Below are 20,530 nucleotides of genomic sequence, written 5' to 3'. Positions count from 1 at the left end.
GGCCATTCCCACCACTACCCTCGGCGTACTGCCATGGTTCAACTAGTGGTCCCAGGGATTGTTGGGGAAAAGGCATATTGGAGGGAAATGGGCTGGGAACCCAGACCCTGCTCATCGGCATTTGCATGTGGTGGGCAGGGAAGGAACAGCTGGTGGAGGAGGCAGCAAATTCAGGTTGGAGTAGTGAGGCAGTGGTAGGCCTCAGCACCCAATTTTGCCTCTTTTCCGCCATTATCCAGCCAGGTTTTAGGAAGGATAGCGGAGTAAGGTCCACCCAATCGGGTCTTGGAAAGAATTTTGCTAAGATAATAATGTCAAATGTAGATGTCTCAAGTTGACAGTGAAATATTACGGTACAACATATAATATAATGTAAGGTTTAAAGAAGTTGAACTGATTCAGATGTTTTGCCAATGAAAATGAGTCTTGTTGCCAGAAGTGATGAATTGGTAATACATATTCCAAATATTGTACATAAATGCAAAACATCTTTCAATGTTAAATGATCAAACAGTAACAATTCCAAAGTGGAGCTCCATGCACTGAAAACATAAGTGATTGATAACTTCTGACACACATGCTATCTCATAAAACAAAATATTTGCAAAAATATAGCTTTTCAAAAGCATTATCAGTAAAGTTTCATTACCTTATAATAGTTATTAGCCCAAATTTTGCTGTGAAAGTAACGGTGAGGATAATAGCGCTTACTGTTATTTTTGCGCAAATCAGACAGTCATTTCCAGAAGTTCCTGTACTGACGTCATAGATATGGACTAAACTTGCTACAAAAAGTTAGGGCTTGTCCATTCCAGTCAAAGTACCCTTTTGACAGCATAGTAAGTCATAATTACTGCCAAGCAAGTTCTCTGGCACTGAAAATTAACTTTTACAAATGTGGAGTCTCATTTCTTCAGCTTTCAATTAATGTTGGAGATTTAGGCAAAAAATATTTAAATAACTTTTTTTACTTTTTCTTTCTGTCTCTTTCATCTATCTCTCTTAATCCAATCTTTCTTTCCCTCTCTTTATTTCTCTTTCTGTACCTGATTTCACATTGAATTCACTATTCGAACTTACGCTTCCTGGTTCAGACTCTATACTGCTCATTAACGATTCTTCAGTCTGATTGGTTAAGGAGATATACAGTTGATTGCTCTCTTCGCACAGGTCCCAGATGCCCTGTAGAGGGCACCGTGCCGTTTGGCTGTCCCACTGACAGCAACTTGCAGTGCAAAACCCCATAGAAAGTCTATGGGCAAGTGCAAGTCTAACAAACAGCGGGCGCTGTTCCTTCGCTGCTCATGGCAAAATCCGACCCATTATGTTTAGTTAATCAAAATCTTGCTACTGAAACTTAGATATTTGGCTATCTGGCAAAAATAACAAAATTGTTACTTGAGGTGTTAGCAATTATGATGGACCTTTAGAAAATTATATATATATATATATCTATCTATACATATATTTTACCTGAAAGGATCCATGTAGTTGAACTTTGATAAATGTCAGAAAATATACAATGAGTTTATCATCATAAAGTTGCTTTTATAGGTCAATTATTTTCAGACCCTTGGGGCAACATCTTAATGCTATAACTGAAAGACGACACCAATGTGACATCATCTTGAAGACAATAATCCCTTGTTCTATTATCAGAACTTGAAAATGATAGGTCTTTCAGAAGAGTTGCGCTTTAATCAAAGAAGAAAATGCACCAATCCTTTTAACAAGCAACAAGTTGAAAATAATAATTATTTTTGACTAGTGTTGGTTTATTTTTGTTTATTTCTGTGGAATTATTCAATATGAATGCTGAAACAAAATGAATGTTGATGACATTGAGACAACTATCTTGGCAGAGTTACTGAGCCCAGCCGTGTGAGGCATGTGAACTAGCATTACGCAGAGGTAAGTAACCTAGGATGCTGCTGTGGATCATGTAATTTCAACTTTTCAGCTCCCAGTTCTTCCTCTTGTCAATGTCCTCTGATTTTTTCAGTAGACACACTACTTAAAAATAATTAAGAATCATTAAAGTTGGTTTTTATTGCCAATTTAAAAGTCTGGTTTTTTTCAGGTGTTTTTCAGATTCTATTTTTGACACCAAAAACTAAGAAAGTCAGAGAAAAAAAAAGGACCCCAAAAGAACCTGTAAATTTGGAAAAAAATCCGTTTTTATTTGGCATATTGCTAAATTTCAGAAAACAAGAAAGGCACTAAATAAAAAGATGCATTAAGTTAAATGACAATCACAATTATTTACACAGCTCACAGACTTTGAGTCTCACTGGCAGTTCCACCAGGTTTTTTCCAATCTATTATTTTTTAAAAAACTTTAATGTAGTCACTACTGTGGACAGATTTGGATAACATGAAAATTATAATAATTGTAAATTTAGCCAATTGCTGTGTTAGAGTCTGTTCGGCTTTGATTATAATAGTGCAAAGCATGACAAATTTTATATCAAATCATTTTCTATAATCACATTTGTTTGCCAAAGAAAGTTGAAGTATCTAAATGTGTCTGCAATACATGTTCACATGTTATATAAACTCTGAACTCACCTCAGGACAATTCTGTGTTGCATTTAGTGCTGAAAATTGGGTCACAAAATGCACAAGCATTTCAGGACCCGATTTTCAGCATGAAGAACGGGGAGAATTATTTTTTTTTAAAAATGGGAAGAAATTCAGTTTCTACTGATCCACCAACCTGAAAAATCCAGAAATGATGGTGAAAATTAGTAAAAACTGACTTTAATGATCCTTAAAATCTGCAACAGTACAAATAAATTAAGAAAAACAAAAGAATGTTATAATTCTTTATAACATTTAACGGCACCAGGAAAGGTACAAACTTCCTCTTTAATTAAGGTACAGCTGACTTCTGACTTACAACAACTGCAATGGATACCAATCGAGTCCACTGCTGCTAATTATTCTGCTCCATCCCATGTGAATTCTCAAGACATATTTTGAATAAAATCCAGCTATATTATTTTCCTTAATAGTGAGAGCAGCATTTGTATTTAGTTGGGTAGGATTTTGATCTTTAATGCCTGAGCATTAAGCATTACTTCGGCGAAATGCAGAAAGGAAAACCTGATGGAGAGGATCACATGCCCCTATCAGAACCTGCCAGATTTTCCTTCCACTAAACTGCACCCAGTGTCTCTAATCCCTGTGCATCTCCTTTGGTGTTTTCTATTATCTGACCTAGCGATCCATCTAAGCTATTTGCCAATGGGAGAAGGAAGTATGGTGGCTGGTTGCTGGGTGTCAATGTTTGCCTCTGGGGGTGGAGGCTGTCAGGTGCCTCCTTATGCTGGATCTTGAGATGGCTCTTCAATTACTGGCAGCAGATTTAATGCAGCATTGCCTGCCTGATCCAGTACCTTGTTTACTTACATCACAAATTGTTTGAGTGGAACAGATGGGTGGGACAGATGTGGTGTTACCCAGACTGATGGCTCTGTAATCCTGTCATATCCAGCTGTGGGGAACTCCCTCAGCATGTTGCATGATCTGTGTGGGAGCATAAAACTAGGCAATTATGAGGTTTGTTGAAAGGTTACATTATGGCTCTCCGAATCCAATTCTCAAGCATATTGAAACTTGACAAGTGAAACTGCTGAATATTGGAGTCCAAGGTGGCTATAGACTCAGTCAGATCATTCATTAGAAAAACTACACAAAATACTCATGTTCCAATGAGTGACTTAATTTGTACACAGGTCCCTTGAGGTCTCAATCCTTGGGTTCAGCAGTTGAAGGAGGACTTCAGCCGAAAATGCTACGTGCACAATCCTACTCGGCCTTCTCCTGAGCACCCCATCATGATAGATGCCAGTGTTTAGCCAATTAATTTCATTCCACGTTACATTAAGAAGTGGCTGAGTTACTGGACACAGAAAAGGCCCTTACAACATCCTGGCTGTATTGCTGAAGTTTTGTACACCAGGGCTTGCTGCTCCCCTAGTCTAGCTGTTCAATAGAGCTATGACACTGGCATCTGCCCGACAATACAAAAAACAGGATAAATCTAACATGGCCAATTACCACCCCATCAGGCCCTCCCAATCATCAGTAAAGTGATGGAAGAAGTCATCAATAGTGATACCTACTTACCAATAATCTGCTCACTGATTCCAGAGGTGGGTTGAGAGTACCTGCTCTTGACATCAAGGCATCATTTGACTGAATAAGGCACCAAGGAGCCCTAGCAAAACTGAGGTCAATGGTGATCAAGGGGAATACCCTCCAATTCTTTGAGTCATACCTGATGTAAAGGAAGATGGCCATGGTTGTTGGAGGCCATTCATCACAGCTCCAGGACATCACTACAGCAGAATCCTCATAGCTTAGATAGATGGATAATATAATGGTAAATCTTTCTCCACATTACTGATTTTGTCTTGTCAGTATTAAAGATAGCAATCTATTTGGCAACTGACAAATTCTCTACATTTGCTAAATAATATAGTCACTGTTTATCTTTCAAATGGGGAGTTAATCATTCTACAGAGGATGCTGTCATTAGCAAGAGAACTGTGTCACTTTTGTGAACACCCACCATGTCATTGATGAAGATGAGAGGCAGACTGGTGCTAAGAGTGCTTCTTTGTGGGACACTGCATAATTGTCACGGTAAGAAACTGAATAATCTGATAGCTGCATCTATATCCAGTTAACCAACTCACCATATATGACACAAAACTCCAGATTCTCAACTGTGGTGCCATAGCTTGTAAAAGACCCCAGAAATATTATGATACTGCTCTAACCTAGTGCTGGGCACCAAAAGAATTGCTCTATTTCTGGAGCATCACAAGTCAGGATTTGGTCTGAAGCCAAATTGGCAACCAGATATAGGCTGTATACAACTCTGTTCATTTTGACCTATTTCATATGAGGAGACTCCAGTCAGACCACAGAAAGGCAAGAATACGATATCCTGCCTACGTCAGAATGTGTTTTATAATGTACTGGTGCCATTATTGTTTTCAGTGGCAATGAAATTACCAAAAGTTACTCCCTCTGCATCCAGTTAACCTAATGAAAGAAGAACTGTCCTACACATGTGTTTTATAGACAGCATTTTTTATAGAAATGACATTATCATTGATACAAAACTAAACTAAGATATGATTTAGAATTTTCTGTGACACAAAAAGTCTCTGAACATATATCTTATAAACTTGTTTCCAAGTCCTTTCAAAAGAATTGTGAACCCTGCCCTCACCCCTGTACCAACCCATTGTAACATTATGACCTCTGATTCACCGTGAGCAATGCTACAAGAAATTTGCTTTTTAAAATTCAGTTATGGGATGTGGGCGTCGCTGGCAAGGCCAGCATTTATTGCCCATCCCTAATTGCCCTTGAGAAGGTGGTGATGAACCATCTTCTTGAACCGCTGCAGTCCGTGTGGCGAAGGTTCTCCCACAGTGCTGTAGGTAGGGAGTTCCAGGATTTTGACCCAGCGATGATGAAGGAACAGATGTTTGTATATATGTTTTGCATCTAGTGTGTATTCACTACATTTCAGGTGTCACATTTCAGACATCATTTCAACTGAACAGTATTAGAAATGTAGTTACTTTCTACTGGGTTTTCTAACCTTAATGAGCAGGAGTGGGCAATTTATAAGCAGCTTCCAAAATACAGAAACTTCCCTGAACAATTAACTTCTAATTATCCTCAGGATGTGCCCAGTTAGACCACTTCTCCACAGTGCACATGGCCTTAAACAATCTGGGCAGATTAAACATAACTCCATTTTAGCAATAAACATGACACTTGTGCTCCAGATTCCAGACTGCCCATGAGCAATGCCACAGTACATCAGTTAGTTTAAAATTTTTAAAAACTCAATTCAGACATAAAAGGGCCATTTAACTGCTGTTCATGCCAGCGAGAGGTCCGAGCCATTTAGGGGTTGGGCCTCATTTCCATCTCACTGGTGGGCTATAGGCGCCCAGCAAGCACCCCGCTGCAGCTCACCAGTTCTGGGAGAGCAGGAAATTGGCTGGTTCACATGCTGACCTGCCCGCCAGTCGGAGCCCAGGGGAGGAGACAATCCTGAGGGGGACGGGGGGTCCTCGGATGAGCTGGGAGCGGTCCGTCTTTTTTCTGGGCCCAAGATGAGCACTCCTGCTCCTCCTGGTCCCACCAAATAAAAATTAGATATTTCCTGCGCTGTTTTGTGACCGACCTTCAGCGATTCCTTTAAGGGCCATTGGTTAGGCTGTTGACCGTCTGGTACAAATGGTTGAAGTGTGCATGGCCTTGGTCAAAATGGTGATGGGTGGGATCGGAAGAGTAATGAGATAGTAAGTGCAACAATACGATTTTTAGGGCCAGCAGCACCCCATTCCCACTCAGCAGACAAAGTTAAAATTGATGCTTTAGAGTGCTCAACTTACCACTTTGCTCGTGTTCAGCAAATTGTAGTCAAATAAATTTTACCTTTCTCGTGGAGAGAAGTGCTTTTTAAAACTTTTATCATTTTTGCATAAAGTATGATTTTGAATATTTCCTGCTGTTTCCATTGTGAATGCATTGCTGGATGATTTAAATGCCTGAAGTTCAACCAGATGAAAATTGGTGATTCTCATTTGTGGTTAATAGAAATCTTGATCCAAGTAAAATTCTGATTCAACCGTAAGTACTCAGTAAGCTAGTTATATGCTTAATGGAATGTACTCTGTGTAGGAAACCAGTTCATCTGTCCCTGCAGCTTTAGTTCTACATCATGTCACCACCTTGTTCCCTAAGGATAACCACACATGTTGAAAGGTAGTAAAAAACTACAAACTGATTTATACAGCCCCCCTCCCATACCAACCCATTTGATATTTCTTCTGGCTAGAAGGCAGAGATTTTAGGAGGTTCTTTGAAATGCAAACAATATTACAACAATGGACAGGAAATAACTTGTACTGACAGTAAAATGTTCACTTCTTTGTGAAATACCTATACTTCATCATTATAAAATCATGCCTAGTTCTAAGTTTTATTTGATTAGGATTTTAACAAATACTTTTTATTAAACAGGTTATTTGTTTGTGATTGACTCAGTTGGCAAAAAAAGTAGTAAATTATTATGCACTATGTGTCCAAATCATTGGGAAAAGCTGATGGGAGAACAAGTTCAGTAAAATTACTAAGTCCAACATAGTGAGGCGCTTTCTTAACACACAGTGTTGACACAGCACAATCACTAAAGCTTCCTGGGTTAATAACTGTATCTCTGATATTGAAACATCATTATTTTACAGTGTAGGGGTTAGTCAATCCAGTTTCCCTAATGGTATCAAATAATTAACAGAAAAAACAGAATATAAAATAAAGTTAATTCAAATTCCTTGTAGCTCTTTGATTTTTAATAATATAATTGATGGAGACCATCCTAAATTGCATAAATACTTCTCCAATACTCTGACTATTTTTAAGATTTCTTGCAAAGTGGAAACAATTACTGTGATGTTCAAAGGGTGTATTTGACGAAGGCAAACTTTTAATCTTTCCTACCTATTCTTTCATATTGTTTACCGACAGTGCTGGTGCATTTACTCAATTAGCTGATTTTAAACAAGTGGTACAAATTACACAGAATAGATAAGTTCTGCATCCCATTAAAATCATCCTTCTGGTTGCGAATGTGATCTAGAATTGATTTGCCCTTTATAGTTTTTTGAAGTATTATCAGCTTTTAAATTTTATTTTTTTAAAAATTTGATGCCATATTTTATTTACTAAATCCTACTTACCATAGACATAAAAAAATTATGTGCTACCAAGTGCACTTCCATAAAATCTGACAAATGGTTAAGAAAACAAAAAAAAACAGCCTATATGTTTACTTCACTATCTTCAGATTACCACTGGAAATGTGATACTCCATTGGGACCACAGGATACCATTTGGCATGAATACATTTTTATTTGGTACAGAATTCAGACAATATTTAAATTAGGGATGTGTAAGGATAAAATATTTAGTTCAGAGTACAACTTTTGCACAGTTCAGTTGAGCCAAGCTTTTCAAGGTAAACCACCGGAGTATAAATGCTTCGTATTGTATGTGACACATTGGAATTTTTAATTTTGTTTTAACCCATTCAGTAGCAACAAGGGATTAGATTGTGGCTAATGTAATTTTATGTTTGAAATTTGCGTTTTTTATTCCATATTCACGCAGGCAATCCAAACCAGATATAAAGTATTTTGATCATTTGGTGGAAAGAGTGCAGATGGTCTCAGATCCCACCACACTTAAGAACACAGCATTTCTACATACTGTGTTGTCAAAATTACTTACTGTTCTTTACAAGAACATAAAAAGTACAGAATAAGAAAAAGTAGTTGGGTCATCACACCTACTCTTTACAAACACCACAAATAATTTTCACAATTTATCTAATCTACACCGTAGACATTTATTGCAGCTGAATTTGTCAATATTTTTACATTCTAGTGTGACAGGTACTTTCAACAAACAATATGAGAAACTTAAATTGTAAACTCTTCAGAGAGAACCAGGGCATTAAATAACTCAATTCCATACTTAATAGAAGAGTTATCCAAAATGACAAAACTATTCTTCAAATGAAAGCATTAATAAAAAGATTAATAAAAGGTCAAGATTTTAAAAACATAGGGACATTATTAACTGTACATCTACTAATATGGAATCATTGACAATTAAGTTACATTTTACACAACGTTACTCACATGAAAGAAAAATTTGCCTTTGATAAATATGATTAAGTAATAATGTCACCATTGCAGCAAGAGTCCAACTAGCACAGGAATACTCTGTTTTAAACAAACTGGGTGGAGTCAGACTATACTGAAACCTAGTCTGACTTGAATATAATTGGTGTCCTGGCCTGAACATAGATACTGCACTGTTGGGATTTTGTGTATGTGCTTTGTCCACATCTACACTATGCATGCTTACACTCTGCCTGCAGTCAGACATTAAAAAAAACGTTAATTATAAACTCCTTTTTGATGACTGAATACTTTGTCCAAGAGTCAGCTGCTGAGTAAAATTTAAAGCTATTTTAGCGGCTTTATGCACCTTTGGCACACACTGTTAATTTACTATATAAAAAAAAATCAAAGGTCTACAAATAATTTTTCTAATGTGACGAGGGAATGTAATCATTCTTAAGGTTTTAATTATTTAATCTGCATTTATATCTTCAGAAATTAAGAATGCAAAATTGGTAACAGTACTTCTAGTAATTTGATTGGAACAGACTGTACAAAGGTTCACACATACAGAAATCAGAAGGAGAACTAACACCTCATTCTGTTCAGTAAAGGTATTTAGATATCTGTACAACTGATCTTACCTTGTCCCCAGGCTGTGGCCTCATCAGAGATACTTGATCATAGCCTCTGCGAAAAAGGGCCCATAAGGCATCCAATTTGCCCTAGATAAATTATCACAACAATATTAGGTGACAAGACTTACTATTGCTTACCAAAAGGTTACCACTTTCAAAACGATAAACATTGGGGATAATTTTCAACTTCGGTGGGGACAGGAAACTGGCAGTCGCAGATTGGCCACCCGTTATGCACCCTGCTCGATTTTCCTGTCCATTGAAGTTAGTGGAAATTAAGTCAGGAAAATTGGATGGGCTGTATAATAGGTAGCTGATCTGCAACCGCCAGCTGTCCGCCTGCACCCAAAATAAAAATTACCCCCACTAACTCAAAATTCTAGTCCACATTAATCTTATATGGTACTGATCATTGTTACATTTAGCACTACACAGTTTTAGTAGTAGCTTGTGACTGGTGGTTCTGGGTCTTACGCACAGTGTTGGAACCAAGGCCTCGATTTTTACTCCGAGCCGTGGAGAGCAGGGGGCGGGGGTGGGGGAGCATTTCCGAATGGGAAACCCGGAAGTATGGGTTTCCTGGACGTCCTGACCATTTTGACGTCAGGACGTCTTTTAAATTTTATCAGCAGGTTTCCCGCCCGACAAGCAGCCAGATTGACAGGCTGGCTGCCTGTCAGACGGGAAAGCAATCGGAGAGCGGATGCCAGGTAAGTCTGACATCGGGGGATTTAGGGCTGGATACCGGGGAGGGGGGGTTGGTCTTGTGGGGGGCGGTGGGGGTTGGACATTGCAGGGATGGGGGGCTGGAGGCATCGTGGGGGTGGTTGGACATTGTAAAGGGGGGTCATGGGGATGGGTGGTCGGCCGATCGCGTGTGTTGGATCACGGCAGGTAAGCTTGTTGGGCCTGGAGGAAATACTCCTGCTCCTCCTGGCCCACAAGCAATGCAATAAAGACACTTACCGGTTGATCCGGGCCTTCTCGCTTCCTCTTACGTGGTGAGAATCAGAAGGCCCAGGAATCCCAGCCCCCAGGAGTTAAAAATAAAAAAGCTATTAAAGTGGAGGCATGCAGCCTCCTTAAAAGACTTTACTGACCGACCCACCTCCTGAGAGTGTAAGTTCACTCAAAATTGATTTATTTATATTCTTATGTGCCAAATGTTGACATGTATTATAATTTCTAAATAGAATCCACAGCAGTCTGTGACATGGCCAACATAATTCCGTGCGTCTGCACTATTTGGGTGATTATGGTTCATCTTACTTTTTTATAATCAATCAGTCCCTATAACATATCCAACAGCAGAATTACCTTAACTGGTGTATACCATTTTCTCTGGTCTGGTGGTGTCCGTCGAGGCTTGTAGGGCTTAGGATCCAGTGGTTCAAACTCCTGATCTGGCATTTTAATGACTGCATTTTTGGGTTTTTCTAATTTTGCACCCTCTTCAGTTGAACCCTTGCCACCCCAGCGAACCTGACCCAAAAAAAAGTAATTCAAAAAGTTGAATTATAGTAAGAAATAGAAATATTTGAATTAACAAATCTTGCAAAAGACGGCAATATTTAAGAGCCACAATTCCTTTTTAATAAAAAATGAGAGAATGCCTGTTTTTCTCCATAGTTATTAAGTCACTAATGAAATCACAGTAACAGGCAGCTTTGAAACACATGGGCCCCGATATGAGCGGGGAGGTGGGATGGCAGTGGCGGGGGCGATTGGGCGCATGGCAAACCCGCATGAACCAAACTTACCGTTTCTGACGCGATCGCATGTTGATTGATTGTTGGCTGCCATCAGGAGCTGCAACGCGAGGGGGGGGGTGGCGAGAAAGAGAGCGAGCCAGACGTCATCCGGCGCTGGAACTGACGACCGGGGCGGGGGGGAGAATGGAAGATCCGGCGCTGGACTGGAAGACCGGGGATGGGGGGAGAGGGGAAAATCGAGGGGGGGGGGAGAGGGGAAGATTGGGAGGGGGAGAGGGGAAGATCGGGGTGAGAGGGGAAGATCGGGGGGGGGAGAAGGGAAGATCGGGGGGAGAGGGGAAGATCGGGGGGGGGAGAAGGGAAGATCGGGGGGAGAGGGGAAGATCAGGTGGGGAGAGGGGAAGTTCGGGGGGGGGAGAGGGGAAGTTCGGGGGGGGGAGAGGGGAAGTTCGGGGGGGAGAGGGGAAGATCGGGGGACATTGGGGGAAGATCGGGAGGGTGAAGGTGGGGACATCGGGAGGGTGAAGGTGGGGACATCGGGAGGGTGAAGGTGGGGACATCGGGAGGGTGAAGGTGGGGACATCGGGAGGGTGAAGGTGGGGACATCGGGAGGGTGAAGGTGGGGACATCGGGAGGGTGAAGGTGGGGACATCGGAGCGGGAGACATCGGAGCAGGTTTCAAAGGTAGGTGTATTTAGTGTTTTCACTTCCTTTTTTATTTAATTTATTTAGTTTTTTTTTCCTGATCCGTCCCTTCACGTTTGGTTTCACCAGGCGTGAATCAGAAGCGGTGGGCAAGCCGCCCAGGTAAGTTAAAAATCTTTCTAATCCCTTCATCTGTCACAGGTAAAGTGCCTTAAGTATCTCAATGAGGTACATTTGGCTCTTTAATTGTCATCCCGCTGGCATTAATTGCCGAACCCGAACAGGATTTGCGCGATTTTCGGAGACCCCCCACCGCCCACAATGCACCCGCATTTGCCTCCTAAAATCACCTTCATGAGCTCTGAGAATGCAATTTTGTTAAAGGGTCATTAATAATGGAGAAAAGCAAGCATTCTCTCATTTTTGGTTTAAAAAGAAGAATTTCACCCGCAGAAAAGCGCATGTAAGTTTGAATTTTGATTGAGGTAGACATTAAGGGCTGATAATGTCACATGTGTCCCTTAGGTTCCTTAGGAAGTGCAATGTACATCTGAAAACCGTGAAAATTAATCTAGGCAATCCTAATGTTTGTAGGAAATATCTGCAACATTTAGAAATCAAACGATACTGTATGCAAACCACTGCATTCAAACAATATTACAACCAAATTACTGGAATAATTAAAAAAATGTTAATAACAGCTAAAATAAAGTATTTTACAATATCATGCAATGTTCTATTGTTAATTTGTAAAACTAATGTTTTCAGCATCACCCCTACAACTGTTAAATGTGCTTTGAATTTGTCAAACATGTTCAAACATCTCTAAAAACATATGTGCAGTAGTACGGAAAACTAGTTTCCAATTACTGAAACAGAAAAAGAGAAGGCAACATATGTGGACTAATACTTAGAAAAGGAGGTTAGATTTTGAGGCTTAAAAACTAAAAAAAAGCTTAAAATTATTGCTGTATTTTGTGTACTGTAGAAGTAACAAGATAGAAATTTATTCTAATCAATTTTTGATAGCAATGTTTGCAAATATTTATATCAGACTGGGTATGGTAGCGTAGTGGTTATGTTACTGGATTAGTAATCCAGAGGCCTAGACTAATAATCTACAGTCATGAGTTCAAACCTCGCCATGGCAGCTGGGGAATTTAAATTCAATTAATTAAATAAAATCTGGAATTTAAGAAAACTAGTGTCAATAATGGTGGCCATGAAACTACCGGACTTGTTGTAAAAACCCATCTGGTTCACCAATGCCCTTTAGGGAAGGAAACCTGCTGTCCTTACCCGGTCTGGCCTATATGTGACTCCAGACCCACAGCAATGTGGTTGATTCTTAATTGCCCTCTGAAAATGGCCCAGTAAGCCACTCAGTTGTACAAACTCACTAAAAAAAAAAGTCATTACAAGAATAAAACTGGACGGACCACTAGGTACCGGACACGACAAAGGCAAACCAAGCCCAGTTGACCCTGCAAAGTCCTCCTCACGAACATCTGGGGACTTGTGCCAAAATTGGGAGAGCTGTCCCACAGACTAGTCAAGCAACAGCCTGACATAGACACTCACAGAATCATACCTTTCAGCCAACGTCCCAGACTCTTCCATCTACCACTGCTGGGTATGTCCTATCCCACCGGCAGGTGGCGGTACAGTGATATACAGTCTAGGAGGGCGTGGCCCTGGGAGTCCTCAACATTGACTCTGGACCCCATGAAATCTCATGGCATCAGGCCAAACATGAGCAAGGAAACCTCCTGCTGATAACCACCTAACACCCTCCCTCAGCTAATGATATCAGTCCTCCTCCATGTGAAGCACCGAGGGTAGCAAGGGCACAGAATGTACTCTGGGTGGGGGACTTCAATGTCCATCACCAAGAATTGGCTCGGCAACACCACTGCTGGCCGAGTCCTGAAGGACATAGCTGCCAGACTGGGCCTGCAGCAGGTGGTAAGTGAACAAACACGAGTGAAAAACCTACTTGACCTCGTCCTCACCAATCTACCTGTCGCAGATGCATCTGTCCATGACAGTATTGGTAGGAGTGACCATCGCACAGTCCTCGTGGAGATGAAGTCTCGTCCTCACACTGAGGGCACCATCCAGATTGTTGAGTGGCACTATCACTGTGCTAAATGGGGTAGAATTCAGAACAGATCTAGCAGCTCAAAACAGAGCATCCATGAGGCACTGTGGGCCATCAGCAGCAGAATTGTATTCTAGCACAATCTGTAACCTCATGGCCTGGCATATTTCTCATGCCACCATTACCAACAAGCCAGGGGATCAACCCTGGTTCAATGAGGAGTGTAGAAGAGCATGCCAGGAGCAGCACCAGGCCTATCTAAAAATGAGGTGCCAACCTGGTGAAGCTACAACTCAGGACTACATGCATGCTAAACAGCGGAAGCAACATGCTATAGAGAGAGACAAGCAATTTCACAACCAATGGATCAGATCAAAGCTCTGAAGTCCTGCCACACCCAGTTGTGAATGGTGGTGGACAATTAAACAACTAATGGGAGGAGGAGGCTCTGTAAACATCCCCATCCTGAATGATGGCAGAGTCCAGCACGTGAGTGCAAAAGACAAGGCTGAAGCATTTGCAACCATCTTCAGCCAGAAGTGCCGAGTGGATGATCCACCTCGGACTCCTCCTGCTATCCCCACCATCACAGAAGCCAGTCTTCAGCCAATTCGATTCACTCTCCGTGATATCAAGAAACGGCAGAGTGCACTGGATACATCAAAGGCTATGGGCCCCGACAACATCCGGGCTGTAGTACTGAAGTCTTGTGCTCCAGAACTAGCCGCGCCTCTAGCCAAACTGTTCCAGTACAGCTACAACACTGGCATCTACCCGACAATGTGGAAAATTGCCCAGGTATGTCCTGTCCACAAAAAGCAGGACAAATCCAATCCGGCCAATTACTGCCCCATCAGTCTACTCTCAATCATCAGCAAAGTGATGGAAGGTGTCGTCGACAGTGCTATCAAGCGGCACTTACTCACCAATAACCTGCTCACCAATGCTCAGTTTGGGTTCCGCCAGGACTACTCAGCTCCAGACCTCATTACAGCCTTGGTCCAAACATGGACAAATGAGCTGAATTCCAGAGGTGAGGTGAGAGTGACTGCCCTTGACATCAAGGCAGCATTTGACCGAGTGTGGCACCAAGGAGTCTAGTAAAATTGAAGTCAATGGGAATCAGGGGGAAAACTCTCCAGTTGCTGGAGTCATACTTAGCACAAAGGTAGTGGTTGTTGGAGGCCAATCATCTCAGCCCCAGGACTTTGCTGCAGGAGTTCCTCAGGGCAGTGTCCTTGGCCCAACCATCTTCAGCTGCTTCATCAATGACCTTCCCTCCATCATAAGGTCAGAAATGGGGATGTTCGCTGATGACTGCACAGTGTTCAGTTCCATTCGCAACCCCTCAGATAATGAAGCAGTCCGAGCCCGCATGCAGCAAGACCTGGACAACATCCAGGCTTGGGCTCATAAGTGGCAAGTAACATTCGCACCAGACAAGTGCCCGGCAATAACCATCTCCAACAAGAGAGAGTCTAACCACCTCCCCTTGACATTACCATCGCTGACTCCCCCACCATCAACATGCTAGGGGTCACCATTGACCAAATACTTAACTGGACCAGCCATATAAATACTGTGGCTACAAAAGCAGGTCAGAGGCTGGGTATTCTGCGGCGAGTGATTCACCTCCTGACTCCCCAAAGCCTTCCCACCATCTACAAGGCATAAGTCAGGAGTGTGATGGAATACTCTCCACTTGCCTGGATGAGTGCAGCTCCAACAACACTCCAGAAGCTCGACACCATCCAGGACAAAGCAGCCCGCTTGATTGGCACCCCATCCACCACCCTAAACATTCACTCCCTTCACCACCGGCGCACTGTGGCTGCAGTGTGTACCATCCACAGGATGCACTGCAGCAACTCGCCAAGGCTTCTTCGACAGCACGTCCCAAACCTGCGACCTCTACCACCTAGAAGGACAAGGGCAGCAGGTACATGAGAACAACACCACCTGCACGTTGCCCTCCAAGTCACACACCATCCCGACTTGGAAATATATCGCCGTTCCTTTATCGTCACTGGGTCAAAATCCTGGAACTCCCTTTCTAACAGCACTGTGCGAGAACCTTCACCACACAGACTGCAGCGGTTCAAGAAGGCAGCTCACCACCACCTTCTCAAGGGCAATTAGGGACGGGCAATAAATGCTGGCCTCGCCAGCGATGCCCACATCCCATGAACGAATAAAAAAAAAGGTTGAAGGATTAGAGGAGGTTGAAGTCCAGCTTTGGCTGACTTGGCACAGCACAATCCCACTTACTTCCTCCAATGCCGCATTGCCGTTCATGTCAGACACGAAACGACAATGCGATTGGGAATTTAAAAGTTAAATGAGTAAATTATTTTTAGTTAGTTTTGGCTGAGTTCTGAAATACAAAATTGACCGACCTTAAAGTGATTGGTGGGGTGGGGGTGTCATAACCCCCCAACACCCCACTGGCTCCGTCACTGCATCAGACATATTATTATAGCCCCCAAAGTCTTGCACTCTTTTTAATATTATTCTTTTTGTTTACTGGTCCATATTTTACTATTAATTTAATGTTAAATTTTATTATTATTAGTGAATAGTTTTAAGACTTTTTTCTATGTAAAAGATAAAAATCAAAGTATATTACCCTCATTACTATTAACATTTCTCCCATTATACAATCTCCCATTGTTCTAAGCTGACCTACTTCATGTCAAGGCATGTTAATTTTCTGCACATCTTACTTCTGGTTTTCATTTTAAGTTCATAGTGCTGATGAAAAGAGTTCCTTTAAAAAGATTTTCCCAGTACTATATAGCAGAATCGAGACGTTTTCTTTTGGCACAATTGAATAGGAGCCCATAGAGACATAAAGTATTTCCAGGAAAATGTGTCAAAGGACCACCAATATGATGAGGCCGCAGGCTACATTTTCTTCTATCCATACTGCTCCAAATGCTGGAAGCTTTTACACGAAGAGATCCTGTCTTTGATTATAGTGCAGAGAGGAAATAAAGGGGTGACTTTTGATTCGGCGGTGGGGTGGGTGGAGGTTGGTGATTGAGGGGTGGTGGGGGTGTTGAGCGAGGGGGGGTGGGTGTGGTGAGCGAGGTGTTGGTGAGCAAGGGGGGTGGGTGGGGGTGGTAAGCGAGGGGGGAGGTGGTGAGCAAGAGGAGTGGGTGGGGGTGGTGAGCGAGGGGAGGAGGTGGTGAGCGAGGTGGGTGGGGGTGATGAGCGAGGGGGGTTGGGTGTAGTGAGCGAGGGGGGGTGGTGAGCAAGGGGGGTGGGTGGGGGTGGTAAGCGAGGGGGGAGGTGGTGAGCAAGAGGGGTGGGTGGGGGTGGTGAGCGAGGTGAGGAGGTGGTGAGCGAGAGGGGTGGGGGTGATAAGCGAGGGGGTGCATGGGGGTGATAAGCGAGCGGGGTGTGGGTGGGGGTGGAGAGCGAGGCGGGGTGGTGAGCAAGGAGGGGTGGTGAGTGAGAGGGGGTGGGTGGGGTGGTGTAACGAGCGAGGGGGGAGTAGGTGTGATGAGCGAGGGGGGAGTAGGGGTGATGAGCGAGGGGGCTGGGTGGGGGTGATGAGTGACGGGGGGGTATGAGTGAGGTGGGGGAGGGTGATGAGGGAGGCAATTGCACCGCCCACCTGTTATTGCTGGCGGAAGATCCAATCAATTTTGGTGATTTGGACCTCATTGTAATAAAAATAGACAAGCTGCTAGAACTAAATGAATGTTGACAGGCTGCTTGCTGGTCAGGGAGCAGGGAAAGGGGGCACGGGGAGCAGGAATGCCAGTGGCTGCTCCGTAGAGCTGAGCCGGCAGAGTTACATATGGCCGGGGGAGGGGGGTGGTGGCAGGCAATGAGGGGGTGGGGGTCTGTAGAGCGACCGGCAGCAGGCAGGTGATTTTTGTGGGTCCTCCTGGCCCCATAAAAATCATTTAAAAAACTCACCTTTAAAGTTTTCAGTTACCTCCAGTGGTTCCTTTAAGAACCTCTGTTAAGGCGCTCTGCCTATTGGAAGACCAAAATTGCACCATGGTCCTAATTACATCATAGGACCCCAATTTAAATATATTAATGAGGTTATTGCTTGTTTTGGGTGGGGTCACTGGCCACCTATTTCAAGGCCTCCTCCAAACCTGCAGCGGGGGCAAAGACAGAGGGAAGTGAGTTTTTTTTGCGATTTTTATCTCGCTTCCTACCAAAAAGCGGGACGGTAGACAGATAAAAATAGGCCCCAAAAATTTTCAGGAAACTATTACTCACAGTTAGGGACACAGCTAATATTGACCAGTGCAATGGCTGTTACACTGCAATTTCTGAGTTGATGTAATGTAACATTGTTACATTAATTTGGAAACTGCAGTACAACTGTGGCTTCAATTTACCAATTTGAGGACACAATGCAGGTTGGTAAGGAGATAGTCTCACATTGCTTGGGTTTTATATGGTTACTATATAACAAAACCATTGTGAAGCCACTTAATTTAACTTTAAAATTCAAGTTTTAAAGGTTCCAGCAAACCACCTTTACCTTTTATGATGTTAGTGAAGACCAACTGATAGTTGGCTCATTACCATTGCGACAATGTTAATTGAAGCTTGACTTTGCTTAGGTATAAAGTGGTGTGGAGCCATCAGTATAACGCAGTGCTGTAAAGCAGGTAAAAGGACCAAACCTATACCTGCATCACAAAGGACTACAGGTCAGTCAGGAATGTGATTGTGGCACAGATGTCAGTGTGGTTTCAAATTTCAAATCTTAGATCATAATCAACATCTGATTTCAAAGGGCAAGAATTTCATATCTAGCAGGTAAGAAAATCAAAGTTTTCCTCAAGTGTTTGTAATCTTTCCAAAAATAATGGTGTGTGAATGTTTCAAATTTAACTACAAAAAGAAGCAACATAAAAACCTCCATCCTTTTAATGCCACCCACTCCTCTTCCACCATAGTACGATGCATCAACTGTTGGCCATTTTTTCTTTGGCATGGATTCATCATCGGATTCCTGCAAGGAGACGAACAAAAGACAGTTGTCAGGTGGTGGAAAATCTCACTGGACTTTCTGCCAAATTCTGAATCAGTTTAAGCAAATCTCAAACAGCAAGTGTTTTTCAATCTCCAATCCAAGTTGCCACAAGCCTTAACTAAAAACTAAGTGGATGTTCATGCTGAAGTAAAATAAAGGATTCCTGTGTCCTGTTTGGAGCTTCGTATCTCGGGAAAAAGCCAGAAAAAGCTAACACTTGGCATTTGGAATCAGCATTGATTCATGTGCTATTCACATACAAATACAAGACAACAAATTCTGATAATTCATGCCAAAAAAGGGTCATTATGTGGGGACAAATGCTATATTATACTTCTGTCTACCATATCTCTATGTAATAGTCACTGAAACACAGACCTCCCTGTAGCTGTTGAAGTTTTGTACTCTTCACTCCAAGATCTTTGCAGGACTACACAGAAGTGCAGTTCAGTAGCACAGTGTGACAAAGATCTTTTGCAAAGCTCTGTGTTAAAATCTTTGACCCTTGACTTTTCATAACCCAGTTAGCACAAGGAGATGATTCTTTGGTTTGACTTGAACTCTTACTATCCCAGCTTTCCTGAAACTAAGGCATATTATTTTGCTGGGCTTAAGGGATTTAAATATATGGTACTAACCAGATTGAAGTGCAATAGTAGCTATTATGACTTTGGGCAATATATACACTGCTTATATCAAAAACATCCTCATATGCAGTTGAGTAGTCAGAACAGAATTTGCACACAAGTAAATTCAGGTGCTAGCAGTTGACACTATAAACAAATTTCTCACAAAATGTAAAAATAGAATCACTGATATTAAATCATTTATCAAAGGAAATAGCTAAGCGAAGATCATCTCACTTACCTCCTCATAGATTGGTGGAGGTGGTGGCTCTTTAATCACCTATTAGGAAAGAAATACAATTTACCAAACAAAGTACCTTTGTTAATTTAGTATAGAAGTGAAGTTGAATGGCAACTGTTTTAGTTGGGCACACTTTTTCTTTGAAACACTAATCTTTTTCTAATTAGGCATGATTGTCACTACCTCTATTTTCAAACAACCTATAAATTCAAACTATAATCCCAAATCTACTTTATTGTAAATAATATTCTAATAACACAGGTTTCTAATGCCTGGGATAATTTGACAGGTACTGGACATAAAGGTCCTTTACTCAGTTATTTTTCATGGAATCTGCTGAGCTGAACCCCACGTAGCAATATGGCATTTTTAGATCTGCGGCAGTGTGACTTTCAGCTGGGGGGGAGCCACTAATCAGAGCTCAGTTTTGACGCCCACAGTTTAGCCCCTTAAACGGAAAGTGTGTCTTTTGGCCTTTATAATGTACAAGATTTTGGGAACCCAGATATGCTGATTAGAGTATCCTACTTAATGCTGAAGAAGACATAGAAGGTGTGTTTTACTGAATCATTGTGGAGGAAGTACTGTCAAGGAATTTGGCGATCTTCAGCATGGGAGCTCATCCCTTGAATTCACATGTTAGGGAAAATGATTGGGAGGAAATAACAAGGCGCTGAACACCAACTGAAGGACATAACATGAATTCTGGGAAAGTTTTTGTGATGTACAGAAGACTAGCAAACTAAAAATTTCATTCAACCAATAGGATCAGGTGAGGGTCACTGTAATTAAACATGCTTACAGAACCAGAAATGGATATGGAAGACTGGAGAAGG

General features: G+C 42.1%; 1 protein-coding gene across 1 annotated transcript in view; it reads right to left on the bottom strand.

Annotated features, from left to right (window-relative positions):
* The window catches only part of LOC137304142 (anthrax toxin receptor 1-like), an 84,865-nt gene that overhangs the window by 20,222 nt on the left and 44,113 nt on the right, over window positions 1-20,530 (bottom strand). Inside the window, exons 14-17 of the mRNA XM_067972638.1 lie at window positions 19,695-19,733; window positions 18,711-18,806; window positions 10,679-10,843; window positions 9,368-9,448 (exon numbers count right to left, since the gene is read on the bottom strand). Of these exons, the coding sequence (XP_067828739.1) occupies window positions 9,368-9,448; window positions 10,679-10,843; window positions 18,711-18,806; window positions 19,695-19,733 (381 nt within the window). The remainder of the gene's footprint in view (window positions 1-9,367; window positions 9,449-10,678; window positions 10,844-18,710; window positions 18,807-19,694; window positions 19,734-20,530) is intronic.

This window comes from Heptranchias perlo, chromosome 36 (assembly GCF_035084215.1).
Source record: "Heptranchias perlo isolate sHepPer1 chromosome 36, sHepPer1.hap1, whole genome shotgun sequence".
NCBI classification, from domain to species: Eukaryota; Metazoa; Chordata; class Chondrichthyes; order Hexanchiformes; family Hexanchidae; genus Heptranchias; species Heptranchias perlo.
Note: the sequence above shows the minus strand (reverse complement) of the source record. Positions and strands in the feature narration are given on the sequence as shown.